This window comes from Manacus vitellinus, unplaced genomic scaffold (assembly GCF_001715985.3).
Source record: "Manacus vitellinus isolate BGI_N305 unplaced genomic scaffold, ASM171598v3 scaffold_32_pilon, whole genome shotgun sequence".
NCBI classification, from domain to species: domain Eukaryota; kingdom Metazoa; phylum Chordata; class Aves; order Passeriformes; family Pipridae; genus Manacus; species Manacus vitellinus.
In genome coordinates, this window is record NW_021940460.1 from 5362211 (window position 1) to 5376118 (window position 13908).

The 13908-nt window shown below is 45.9% G+C and overlaps 1 protein-coding gene across 4 annotated transcripts in view; it reads right to left on the bottom strand.

Moving 5' to 3' along the window:
* AP2B1 (adaptor related protein complex 2 subunit beta 1) overlaps nt 1-13908 on the bottom strand; it is a 77732-nt gene that overhangs the window by 63037 nt on the left and 787 nt on the right. For 3 of the 4 annotated variants that reach the window (XM_029961333.1, XM_029961332.1, XM_029961334.1), the window contains exons 2-5: nt 10156-10213; nt 8019-8124; nt 5920-6055; nt 4027-4272 (exon numbers count right to left, since the gene is read on the bottom strand). In XM_029961333.1, the coding sequence (XP_029817193.1) occupies nt 4027-4272; nt 5920-6055; nt 8019-8124; nt 10156-10192 (525 nt within the window). In that variant the 5' untranslated portion in view covers nt 10193-10213. Of the gene's footprint in view, nt 1-4026; nt 4273-5919; nt 6056-8018; nt 8125-10155; nt 10214-10523; nt 10566-13908 lie in introns of those variants that run through there. The other variant, XM_018076725.3, reaches the window with a different exon arrangement.

Sequence of the window (13908 nt, forward strand, 5' to 3'; positions counted from 1 at the left end):
GGCTTCTGAGTGGCACTATGCCCAAGTCACCAGTGAGAAAGGCACTGAGGACTGAGCAGGTCCAGCAGCCCAAAGCAGCCAGGCCCCAGCATTACATTCCTCCAGACCTACTTTTGCTTTTCTTGCAAGGAAATGAAGAGCAAAAGAGAAGGGTTTGCCTTAAGACAGCCCTGGGAAGGAGTGAGGGCTCCCTCTAGGGAAGGATCCTCTTTGGCAGGATCCCAGGTGACAAAGGGCAGCCACAGCACTTCAGACCCATCTGTAAAACGAGATTAGAGACTCCTGCCACAATCAAACTTCTGCAGTGCAACTGAACTGTGCCCTTGCAGGGGTTATTGGCCCAGTGCCTGCACAAGGCAATACATGTCCAGGAACTGCTGACATGTCACAAGTCACCAGCCCAGCTGGTACCTTGCCATACATACCCACATCACTATATATGCAATTAGAGGTTTAAATTATTTCACCCAGCAGAAGCTGCAAAGCCATACAGAGATTTTTTTTCAGAAATAGCTAGTGAACTACCAGACTGAGGTGTCAGGCCTTTAATCTCAACTACAGCCAGCTCACCTGGAAGGGTGCAACACTGCAGCTGCTCAGAAGATCACTGAGTGTGAACTAAGGCCACATCCTGACAACAAAAAGCCCAGATAAAGGGGGCAAACACCTTGCCTGTGGACCTGCAGCACCTCCACAGGACTTCAGTGCCCTGAACATCCCCAGTCTGTTACCTTATTAACACAGTCATGCCAGTAGTCAAAAAACCATAGAATAAAACCCCCAAAACAACAAAATGTTTCTGACAAGGTCACCTCCCAACTTAGTCAGACATCGTTAGGACGAAGGGGATCTGAGCCAACAGAAATATGCACCCTGATCTCTGCATAATTATAAGGCAATTAGCAAGCCACAGATGGAGATGTTACTTTACCAAGCACCCAGCTAGAATGCTTAGTGCTTGCTCATGTCCTAGAGGCAACCAATTACAAAACCATAATAAAACCCTTCTTGGAGACTGTTTTTCAACTGCAGCCCTTTTTAGCTCCTGCTCAACATCCTCATTTCTCAGAAGAGAGAACAAGTGTGGATTTCCCATCTAAAAAATTCTGCTTCATTAAGTGTTTAATGCTGCCCATTTCCACAAGCCATCGAGAGAGGAGAAACATTTATAATATAAATATGAATGAGCTTAGATAACAGGTTCCAATGATTGAGATGCACCATTTACAGAGGAATAGGCCATAAGGATTGATCCCTCAGTACCATTTTTCCAGCAATCCTTCTTTTGATAGCCAATACTGACACAAAGATTTTACTTAAAAAGAGCTCCCAGGTAGGGGCTGCATTCCATCTGATCAAGGAAAAACAGCTTAACAAACATCAACTCACACACAAATATAATTTATCTGGCAAACACTTTTCCTGGTCATCTGGAACCCCACTGGAGTTTCACATGGAGAAAGCAGCAATGAGATGGATGGTTTGACAGGGAAGATGAACCTTAATTGGAGCTGGATAGTTCCTGTACTTTTGACAAAATCAGTATGCCACAAAGGCATGAATTTCAAAGGGGACCAAAGGAATAAACTTAACTAGAAGGAATGTCTTTTTCTACTTTGTAACCAGATTAAATATTGTATTAAATCAGCAGCTATAAGAGCCTCAAACCTTTGATAAAAATCTCTCCCCGTGCACCCTCAGGAATCAAAAATACAATGCTCCATCCACAGTGAAACCTGGGAAACCAGTACACAGAACACCAGCTACATGATCCTCTCAAAGCCACACACCACAGGCCTCTCCATCACTATCACTCCTCCAAACTGCTTTGTCCTGCTGTGCATCCTCAGTTTTGGGAAGAGCAAGGTGAGTGCAACATGAGGCAGGTACTGGGATCCTGCACAGCTCCAGCAGCTGCAAAGGTTCTGCTGCCTCAGCCCACCCTCGTTACCACCAAGGAGCTCATTAGTTGTGCTGATGGTTTATTGGGACTCCCAGTGCTACTTTTGGAGGTTTATTTAGCAAATGGAGCATGCACTGCCCTTTGGTGTTTTTCCTCTTTTCTTCATTAAGTCAGTATTTAAGTTAAAAGCATATCGGTGCTCTCCTGTCAGCCAAGGGTCCATTTACCAAACCTGTGAGTTCCACTGAGATCAACGAGCAGAAAGGGAAAAAAACCCCTTATTAATTCTGAAGTAGCACATCCATGTGGCTGTGACCAGAAGAAAATCAGAGCTGGAACCCAGGCTAGGAGAAGAGGAAGTTCTATCCCTGTCCAGAGCACATTCCATTGCTGCCTGTGAGCTGGTGAATGCCAGGGCCAGCATTTAAGTGGAACTAAAGCAACCCAAGGAAGTTCTTTCAGAGGCTGCAAGGCACACACTCTCCCACATGGAATTAACCCAGCAGGTGTTCCTCTGTGTGACTCAAAGTTGCCTCGACAGAGAGAGCATCTTCAAGGAGTCATCAATATTCATACAGAAACCTGGCACAAGAAAAAAAATCAGGGAGGCAGATAAAAAGAACAGCTTGTAAAAGAGCTGGATATCAGAGGCAATAGGTGTGTCTCCTGACAGACATCTCTGCTCAGACTGGTGCCTGTGAAAGTCAGACATCTCTACTTTTACTGTCTCTAGAAAGTCTTACAAAGAGCAATCAGCAGCCTTCACTCTCCTCCTAAAGAGGATGGCACCTCACCACCTGCACTTGGTTTATCTAACCTGCCCAAGACAGCTACAAAAGCAATTTGCTTTACATGCACCATGGAAAGAGCTGTCAGACAAGCCCTAATGTGCAATTATGTCTTTAAGCAGAGTCAAATCAGATCTGTGCTCTAAAAGAGCTAAAAAAGTAGTGGTCACATCCTTAAAGTCTGAGTTACACTGAGCTGCAGTTAGGATGATATATATGGATATGCTCACTGGATTCCAGTAGGTAACAGCAAACAATATTGAATGAAAGGATTATGCAGTGGGACAGTTCAATCCATTGGCCACCACCTTTCAGTTACAAAATAATAGCAGAACATGCCTGGCTTGGAAATGGACCCTTCATCAACCATGATTAAATGCTGATTTAGTAGGTAATTTACTCCTGTGAAATTCTTGGTCCTGATCTCCACCTCTGCTCTGACGACTCATTTAACTTTATTAAAAACATTAGCATTGATTTTCTCCACTCATTACAAGCCAGTGGATTTATCTGCATTAGTGAATGAATTCATCCAACCTCTTATTCCAAGAAGAGCCAAAGCCTGCAGGAAAGCAGTTACTACAAGCTGTCACTGAGGAAGCAGCATCAAATATTTCTTGCTGCTCTGACTCACCTGACCAGGAAGTTACACTTTTGCTGCAGCACTCAAGACAGGCAAAACAGGCAAAAGCCCAAACAGATCTAACAACAGAAGGTATTTCCTGTTGTGATATATAAATAATTGTGATTTGTGAAACAAATGGGTGATTATATCAAAATAAAACAAACGGATTGTAAAACTTAATTACACCCCCATAAAGAAATAAAACAGGCCCTTACAAGGTCAAGAGGCCTAAAACCTCCTTACTATCCTAAGAATAAAATATAGTAGAACTTTAAAACTTTAGGCACCTGTTTGTCCAAGAATGCATGAATTATGACTGGTTGTAGAGATAACCCTTTTAGCTTTAGCTGCAAGAAAACCCATTTATTAAATACTTAGCAAAAACCTGTAGAATGCATATGTATATGATATAATTAATATGCATGAAGTAGCTAAGATAAATACTAAATGTACCCTGTAGCAGGTGTGTGCAGATTTGGGAAACTGGTCCCATTTCTGTCACCCAGCTGGGCTGCTTGCTTTTACCATATAATAAACTATTATTTGAAACTTATAGAAACTCGAGACTTTGTTTGTCACACTGTTTTCTGAAGCAACAACTGCTCTCTAACCAACCCATTCATCACAGTGCAGCAGTTGCAATTAAAGACCCTTCACATTTCTGATCATCTGCCCATCAGACACTCGAGCAGAGCGCTGGGAATAGTTACCATGGGATTGGAGTCTGCAATCAGGTCACGCAGAGAATCCAGGAATCCTTGGTCCTCCACCATCTGGGCATTGATGTCGTGCAGCTTTGCCACACAGACAGCTGCAGTCTTCCTGACATAGGGGTCCTCATCCTTCAGACACTTGCGGAGGGGCTCGCACAGGTACTCCGTGATTTTATCCACCCTGATGCACCCCATGGTGCGCACGGCCAGGGCACGGATCAGAGGGTTTGGGTCCTCACAGTCCTGCAAGGGGACAGGATACCCAGTAAACAAACCTGCACCACCACCCACTGATGCCTTCCCTGCAGCCAGAGTCAGGCTGTTCTTGCTCAGGAAGCGTTCTCTCTGATGACACGCTAAAAACCAGGCAATTATTTCGGATCGGGGTTAAAAGGTGGCACTGGCTGGTTCACAGAAACATTTTATGCTATCTCGAGATGTTTTCAGGCTGTGATAGCTCGTAAAATTGTGATCTTGGTGTCCCTTTGTTCTCCCAGGAAAAGCTTCTTTCAACATGATCCAGCAGCTACAGCTAAGCCAGAGAGGCAGCTCTCACCACCCAAAATCACAGGCAACCCTCAGACAAAAAAAATACACTGACTTCCAGCCTTACTGGCTTAAAGAAGCCAGAGATATAATGGGAAAAGTCAACAACTAAACACAGTGCAACAGCCATCAAGGCCTGTGCATCCCTTAAGTTTGTAACAGATGAAGCACTAAGCAAAGGCTGGTCTAGAGGTGCTTTTCTGAAGAGGAAAAAGCAAAAGCAGACAAGAACACAGCACTTCATACTTCAAGACTACAGAATTTTCAACACATCCAAACCATCCACATCTCTGAGCTCCCCTAAAATCAGCCTATAAAAGGATGGCTGCAGAACAGCCTACAAAAGCATAAGGTCCATTTACCTTTCGCTGTTTAGATTTCCTACAGCTGATAAAACACTTTTAAAGCATTACAGGAGAAGTGACACCTCTTACCAGTGCATTCCACACCTTGAAGTGTGAACTGGGTGTGAAGTGCTGAGTTAGTGCAGACCAGTGTCAACACTTGCTCTTTACAAACACTTGTCCCTCAACTTGCCAAAAGGGACACCAGACATTTCCTTGCAGGGAAAAGCATGAAGATGGAAAATATCATTAAGCATGAAGATGGAAAATATAATTTTGTTTGAGCCCATTCTAACAGAATTACACAAAAACAGACACCAATATTCTGTCTAGACAGGAAGACAGGGACACACTTCTCTGAGGAGAACTGACCTGCTCTCAGCCTGCTCTCCCCTCTTTCTGCCTCAAGAACCACGACACAAAATTGGAACTCAATGCCATTTCCCAGTATCTCAGATTTTATAATACTCTACAAGGAGTTTCAAACTTCTTCTAAGCACTGGGTTTCATCTTGCACAACGTGAAATAACATTTTCTTGATAAGGAGTGGCAACTTGATGACAGAACTAAAGGTAACACAGCAATCAGGCTGTTATTTTTGCACTGAACTGTCTTTTGGTTTCACCACAGATAAAGGTTTTCCACTCAGCTGGAACATTCAAACAGGAAGCAGATATCTACACATCAGAGATACTACAATGGCTGGGAGATGAAACAGATAAAATCTGTTAGCCAACACCAGAAGTTGGGAAAACAATAAAAGCAGCTTTCCCTGGAGCAGGCTCCCCCATAACCACTTACAGGGGTGCTTAAGTCATCTCTGCAGTGACAGTAGCAAGTGAGGGAAAGGAGCCAGAACTACTGGGACTCAGCACGAGCCCAGCCCAGAGGCTGAGACCAAAAGCAGAGATAAACAGCTCCCAAAGGCTAATGGGCAAAGGAGATGTGCTGGCAGCCACTGTGCTGGGCCATTTTCTGGTGAGCCCTGGGAGCAGGTTACCTTCACAAAGCTGTTGACAGCCATGATGGCCATGTCTGGCTGACTTTTGGCATAGTTCATCAGGTACAGGTAGACCAGCTTCTTCAGCTCCAGGTTGTCAGTCTGCATGCAGTTCACAACATCAGGAAAGAGTGAGCTGGACAGACAACACAGGAATAAGCAAAAATACAATCACACAATTGCTCAGGTTAGAAAAGACCTTTAAGTTCAGCTGTTAACCCAGCACTGCCAAACCCACCACTAAACCCTGTCCCCAGGTGCCAAATCTACATGATTTTTAAATCTCTTCCAGGGATGGTGACTCACCACTGCCCAGGGAAGGTTATTAAAATGCAATATAAACCTTCCTGGCACAACTTGAGGCTGTTTCCTCTTGTCCTATCTGGGAGAACAGACTGACCCCATCTCACCACAACCTCCTGTCGGGGAGCTGAAGAGAGCAAGAAGGTCTCCCCTGACCCTCCTTTTCTCCAGGCTGAGCCCCTCAGCTTCCTCAGCTGCTCCTGGTGCTCCAGACCCTTCCCCAGCCCTGCTGCTCATCCCTGGACATGCTCCAGCCCCTCAATGTCTTTCTTGTCATGAGACTGGACACAGAATTTGAGGTGCCTCACCAGTGCCCAGCACAGGGAACGATCCTGGTCCTGCCTGGCCACACTATTTTTGTTACAGGCCAAGTGCCATGGGCCTTCTTGGCTACCTGGGCACACCTTGGGCTCATGCTCAGCCACTGTCAACCAGCAGGTCCAGGTACTTTTCCAGCTTTCCAGCTGCTCTGCCCCAAGGCTGGAGTGTTCCATGGGATGGCCTCAGCCCATCCATCCAACCTGTCCAGATCCCTCTGCACAGCCTTCCAGCCCTCCAGCACATCAACACTCCCATACACAAGAGAAAAAGCAAGAATTCACAGCAGGCAAAAGGGATAGTAACAATATCAAGGAAGCCAGAAAAACTGGAGTTCCACTTTAAGCACCCTGCTGTCCAACAAAAGGTCACCTTCCTTCCCAAAACAGTTTGCAATGGTTTTTATTATAATCATTTAATCTCTTCTAGGGCTCTAACATAGGTCAGTTCTGGAAGAGGTGAAAACTAATGCAATTTCCTAAATGTGTTTTAAATGGGGAGTTCACCAAACAAGAAAATTCTACCGTGCCAGGCCTGGGGGTGAACCCACAAGAGAAAAAAAATGTTGCTTAAAAATGTTTTGGTCATGCAGGACACTTATAAAGAACCTGCCAGATTTCAGACTAGTGAATTCTAGGAGCTTAAACACTGACAAGCTGGGTTTCACTCAAATGTCAAGCAGCAATCTGTAAACAGCACTGCAGAAGAACACGAGGATGTTACACAAGGATCTCTGCAGCTCCCAGGTAAAGCTGTAGGGATCTAAAGGTGAAGGGTAAGTGCTGTTGGCAAAAAAAAAAAGATCAGTTTTTTTTCCTTCCAGTTTACATGTTCCTTCATTCTACGATGAAATCACGATGCTAAATTTGCAACCTTATCCTGATTTCCGTGGCAACAGACCACGCTGCTGCCACGGATCCAGGGCTGCTGGGACTTTCTGGTAGGCTCCAGTAACAGGAGAAGCTGGAGGGAGAAAGCATTCACTCCAGCAGGTTTTTCTGGTTGTCTCAAAGACAGAAAAGTGTGCTGGGGATAGTGCTGGAGAAGGTAAATGCTGGTGCCCTTTGAGACACAGGTTCAATTTAAAAATCGCTCGTTTTTAAAACGTAGCTCAAATCTGTGCTGTGGCAAGTAAGGCTGAGTAAAACAAGTGGAATTGCCTTTGTAACAGTGAAACCCAGGATAGCAAGCAGGGAGAAAACATCACCTAAAGTCAACATACAAATTGGTTGAGTTCTGGATGGGTTTAAACAAAAAGGGCTATTGGCACTGGGCTAAACCAGCAGGGAAAACAGTTGTTTGTTTTGCTCTCAGTAACAGGAAGGAGCTGGAGAAATCTGTGACAGGCACAGCACAGGCAAGGACACATCCAGCCTCACCAAGATGCCAAACTCAGAGCTGTTCCATGGACATGTGTATCACTATACCTGACAGAGTCCCAGGACAACCAGAGCTGCCAAGATACAAGTTGCTTTTACCTGACATCCTTCCCCACAGTCATGGCTGCAATAACCTTCTTTACAGCTTCTTTCCTCTTCTCTTTCTTTTCATTATTGAGTTCAGCCTTCAGTTCAAAAATCTCCCCTGGCAGAAGACAAAACAAATTGAGCCTCTTGGGAGAAGAAAAGGATCTCACTATAGGGATAGTTCAAGAGTGAATTTTTACTTTCCCAGCCTGTTTTCCCCATAAAACTGGTGCAGCAGCACGAGGAACCTGTCAGACCTTATGGACAACATAAGAAGCAAAGCTGCAACACTCCAGGGAATGACAGGGGCTACACCTTGCTGAGGGAAAAGCTGTTAACAAGAACGTGCATGTTGCAGCTCTCCCACTTCCAGAACACCAAATCACATCCCTGGGGCATCTGTTTCTCAGAGGCAACTATTATGTAACCAGGATGAAAAGTTATTTGGAGATGCCAGATTCGTGCCTGCAAGAAAAAAAAAAAACTAAGCCAGGAATTTTGCCCAGACTTTTTAACTTTTTTTGCTCATCATTGCCTGCTTCCTGGGAAAACTGGAGTGGAGCCCACATGCTGTGGCTGAAACAGGAAAGCATCTATTCAGTCCAGTGGAATAAATTCTTTTCAAGCTAGAAAGAGCTACTCCTAACAAAAGCTGCATGTAACACAGCTTGTCTGGATTCTAAGGTTGCCAAAGCAGCCTTTTCCACAACACTAATTCTTCCTGAGGTTACTGCATGGAAAGTCAGTTCAGGCTGGGTCACCAAATTGGCAAAACAAGTTTATAAAATAAAGCAACATGTGCAAAAGACTGTTTATCAGGCCTGTTCCAGACAGAGCAAGTGCTCTGAGAAGGATAATGCTCCCAGCTGACAGACAGCTTTCCCCAGGAAGGACAGCCAACTGTATTCCCAGTGGAAGCCACAGGCTGAGGACACATTACAAATATCAAAATATTTCTGAAAAAATACATTCCAGCCCCAACTTTCAATTCCTACACACCAGTGCCACTCTGCCAGAGCAGCAGCAGTAATTGCTGAAGAGCCTGACACAAAGGGCTACCAGGCACTTCAGAAGGGAAGAGCAGTGGCTGTTCTGCAGGATGCAGTGGAGGGACCACTTGTCATCCCTCCTGCCTGAGGGAGAGACACTGGCATTACTCACCCAGAGCTCATGCCCTGGAGCAGAGCTGAGCCAGCAGCAGAGCTCACCAGAGCCCAGACTATGCAGGCAGACTTCCTGCAGCTACCCCAGAAAAACCTGCCTTTAGGACTGAATTTACAGACAGTTGTGCCTTAGAAAGATGTCGACTGCATTAGCTTTATTTATGAGCTCATTCTGAAGCTTAATGAAACATAAATAGAGCAACAGTGTAGGTTTTTCCCTGGCAAGCATTCCCCCCCAGAAGCACCCAGACATTTTAAAAAGCAGAGGTTAATGCAAACCATTCTCCATATCTACTGGAGAGGGATGAGCGACATCAGGCTCAAACTGCACTCAGAGACAGTGTTTTGTTTAAGAACAGGTTAGAAAATAAAATTTGTCTGGGACAGTCTCAGCAGAACAAGCCCAGCTCTGGAGCATCTGAATGGATAAAGTGTCCTCAAAGATGTTTTCCAGGCTTCCCATTTTTAAGGGCAGAAGTTTGTCCTGAGGTGAGGTGACCACCACACCTGCAGTAAAGTCACAGGAAAGTCACACAGAGCAGTGCAGCTTTGGAGGGAATGGCAGTAGGAAAACCCGTTATCTTCACTTGATGTAGAGTACCCTTATACCCAAAATATTAAATGCCTCTCAATCAATTTAATCCTGTGATGCCCAAAAGAACAACCATCCTCAGTCTGGAAGTTGTTAGCCCGTAGCTAAAACTTTGTCTCTGACCAGATCTGCACTCAAACCCCAATATTTTGCTCTCTGATCCTTAAAAAAGTAGCAATTTGGGTCGTTTTGTGCCTCATAAAACCGTACAACACACCAGTTTTGTCTTTTGTCACCATGTGACCTACTTTGGAAGTTTCTCCCTGGATGATTAAGAAGAGAAACAGGGACAGAGCTACCAGAAAAGCACAAGTCCTTCTGCATGCAGTTAAAAAAACCTGTGTAAAAATAGCCACCCACCACCTCCAATCCACTGCACCAGCTGAACACCAACCTTTTTTATTGGTCGTGAAGTATTTGGAGTCCGTCATGGTTCCAGGTCCTCAAAACACCTGAGAATGACAATAATAAAAAAAAGAACAAGTCAGCTCCCAGAGCTGTGAGATGGCAACACCCAGTTTGGGAGGCAGGGACTCGCAGGGAGGATGGCTGGTGAGGGTGAGGGAAGAAGCAAACGCTTCACATCCACAGGCACAAGTTTCCCAATCTTCATCCTGCACCTGCTGCTGGAATTTCCTGGCAAACCCAGGGATTTAAAGGGCTCAGTGCTGGTGAAAATACAACAGCCTGTGGTGGATGGGCTGGGAAAGCTTTCCAAATTCCCAGTCTCAGAAGGGAAAAGGGAGTTTTGTAACTCCTTACAATCAGCAGATCCTGGTGTGTTCTGCAGCTCTGCCTTTCCTGGGTATGCTATTCCATTTTCCAAGAAAAAGCACATTTAATATCTCGCCTGGCAGGGAGAACTCCACGTTTCAGACAAAGGAAACTGTCATCTCCCCCTAACGATATTTCCCTGTGCTGCATCTTCCTGGAAGGCACAATTAACCCCACTTGCAACACCCACCCCCAGGCCTTTCATTTCTTTCCCTCCTTTTGTTCCCAGAAGATGCAAAGCAGTTGTGGGTTTGTTTTCTTTGGGGTTTTGTTTGTTGTTTTTTTTTTAAAGAACAGCCATTACTTTTCAGTTCTCTCAAGCTTGAAATCGAAATCTTTCTCTGTCAAGATCCAACACCCCACCTCTGAGACACACACAAGCTTATTATTTCAGTGCTGCACTGCTTGTTTTGTGGGCAGGACCAAAAAATGCTGTCGGGCCAGCAAAGTGCTCAGCAGAGCCAGCAGAATGGTCTCACCAGCACTTCTCTTGCTCCACTAAATTATTAATGCCTTAGAATACAGAGATTGCCCAGAGGTATGTGGATATCCATCATTTTATTCTGATAAATGCCAGCTCTGTGACAAACATGACTCAAAGAATTTTCAAGTACTGGCTGAAAAACAAGCAGAGGAGTGGGCAGTTTGACTGCTCTTGATGAAACAGTCTGTATCAGCACTAGGAAATATGACCCTAAAACCACCTCAAAAAAGGCTTTTTTCCATCTCTTACCTCCTTTTTCTATTTTTTCCCCCAATTCTCCTTTTCTTACACATCCTTCCATGACTTTAAACGCTGCTAGCAAAGCACTAAGTCATCTGTTCCCTAAATGCTGCCTGTCTTGCCTTTAAACCCTGCAGGTCTTGCTGGCTCAGCAACAAAAGGACCAGCACAGCTCTGAACTCCAAGACTCTGCCCAGCAGTGCAACCAGCTGGGTGTTCCTTAACACTTTCCTTCCTCATCCCTTAACCAACCCCAACCCCATGACCATTCCTTTGCCCCCATCCACCCCGAGCAGTTTAACACCTTGGCAGTTGAATTCCCAGCAGCAGCTCGGGGGTAATTCCCCAATTCCCACCTCCTTCTCTGTGCCCCACATGGCACTGCTGGGATCACCCTGCCCAACTGCCAAACAACAGGATAAGGAACAACCTGTTGCTCTTCCCAGTTCCCTGGAGCTCCTGCTTGCCCTGTGGTTACAGCCACATCCTAATTAGGCAGAATTACTGCGTTTGGGTTTGATTTCTCTCCCTTTCTGCTCCAAGCTGGAGAGCAAACTATGCCTGGGGGCAGCTCTGGAAGCACGTTCCTCCTGCAGAGGAGGTTTAACCTCCTTCCAAAACAGAGGCTGGGTTGGGAAAACCACTCGAGCCACAGCACTGCAAATTTTTCCAGCAAAAATATCACAGCCCCCCCCGAAAGCAGAGGCTGCTGTGGGACTGTTCTGTAATTAAAACCAGACCCTGTGTTCAGCTGCAATGTTACTGTGGCACAGTCCTTCGGGTTTGAGCCCAGCTTAAAAGATGACTTAAATGTTTTTCTCTATGAGAGCACTTGGCACAGTGCCATGCAAAAGGCATTGAACGTGGCCTCAATGTTCTTTGTTTGCATTATATGTGGATTTGTCTGCCAGGGTCATATCTCCCAGCTGAGCTACTCTAATACAGCTTTAACTGGGGCCAGAGCAGCAGATTAGAGAGCAAATCGAGGAGAAAAAAACCCAAACCACCATAACCATTATCCCAGTTGCATAAAGCCCCACACACAGAGGGAGGGACCTCGCTGAATTTCAGGGATGATCATTAAATCCCTAAAGCAGGACATTTTGCTGTTTTTCCTCCCTTCAGATCACATACTTGGGAACATGAAGAATCCTAGAAACACTCAGACAGGGCCAAGCACAGCCCAATCTTTACAACCTGCTTTGACAGGCTGTAAATGAGAACTGACTTAGGTCAACAACCAAACCACCCTATTCCAAGTGCATCACAGGATAAAGCCTTTTTCTCCTGAGCACACACATTTTTGCTCCATGTATGTCAGGGCTTGCTTTGCACATTGCTCACAGACAGCTTGCCAGCAGCACTGAGCATTATCTCATCACTAACAACCTCAGCATGGTTTGCAGCAAATGAAAGCAAAACAGCCCAGATATTTAAAACACTGCTGTTTGTATCCCTCCAGAAAATGCCAGCTTCCTGGACACAAATCTAAACTGCAGGGAGCCAAGATAAATTATGACAGCATCATGAACAACCTTGTATTTTTAGAAGAAAATCCACAGCAGGTTACCCCCTCCTTACTATTGTTTGTGTCCAGCCCTTGCTAAGGTGGAAACAGGTAAGAGGTGTTCAAAGCTGACAGCAAAAGGCTCCTGATCCAACCCCAGCAAACTAGAAGACATTAAATACAGGAATTGCTCCAGAAATGTCCAGCAGTTCTTAATGCTACTTATTGACATTTAAATGCAGATTGAACCAAAACCATGATTAAGTGAAAGGTCTAAGGAACCATCACAGCCAGTAAGATAAACCTCCTCAGCCCAAAACTACACAAAAAACTGGATCCTGTGTCTGACCAACACCTGCTTTACCCCACATGTGGCTCCAACAACAGCCTGATCAGCTCCCCACCACTCATTCCACACAGGGAGGAGGCAGGTTTAAGGCTTTGGGATAGATCCAAGCTCCCTGGCATTGAAACAATCCACTGTTGCACCCCCAAATCTCTACAATGATCCCTGGTTTAACTCCAGTGTTAAGCGGTGCCACCCATTTCCCCTGAAAAGCCTCTCAAGGAGCCACATGACAGCCCAAGAGTGGCCCAGAACCACTGGAACACCAGGAAAATAAACAGGACAATGGAACATGGATGGCAGAGGCAGAGCAGTGCTGAGGCTCCAGAAACCTGCACCTTGTGCTGGGGCAGGGAATTCGTGGTGCTCCCCCCTCCACTCTCAAACGCCCTCTGCCTCCTGTCACCTCCCAACTCCCTGGAACCCCCCTCCCAGCTCTGCTGCCATCCCCACACCTCCAGTAGGACTCACAGCACCCCCTCCACACTCCCCTCTGGTACCCCAATACCCCCCCTAAGCCCCTGTCCACCAGCCCTTCCCTCTCAGCAGCGTTCCATGGATCTCCCCAGAATTCCACAGTCGCAGGAGTATTCCCCACCAATCCCAGCTTCCCTCCCCAGCATTCCCAGCCCCAGCAGTGCCTGCCCAGTCCCTCTCAGCACTCCAGCCCTCCTCCCTGCCTGGCCTCACCAGTGTCCCAGTAGCTTGCTGTGTTCATTCCCACCCGACTTCCCTTCCCCAGTCCCACCACCCCCAGCCCTGTGCCTCCTCCCAGTACCTCTGCACTCACCTGCCC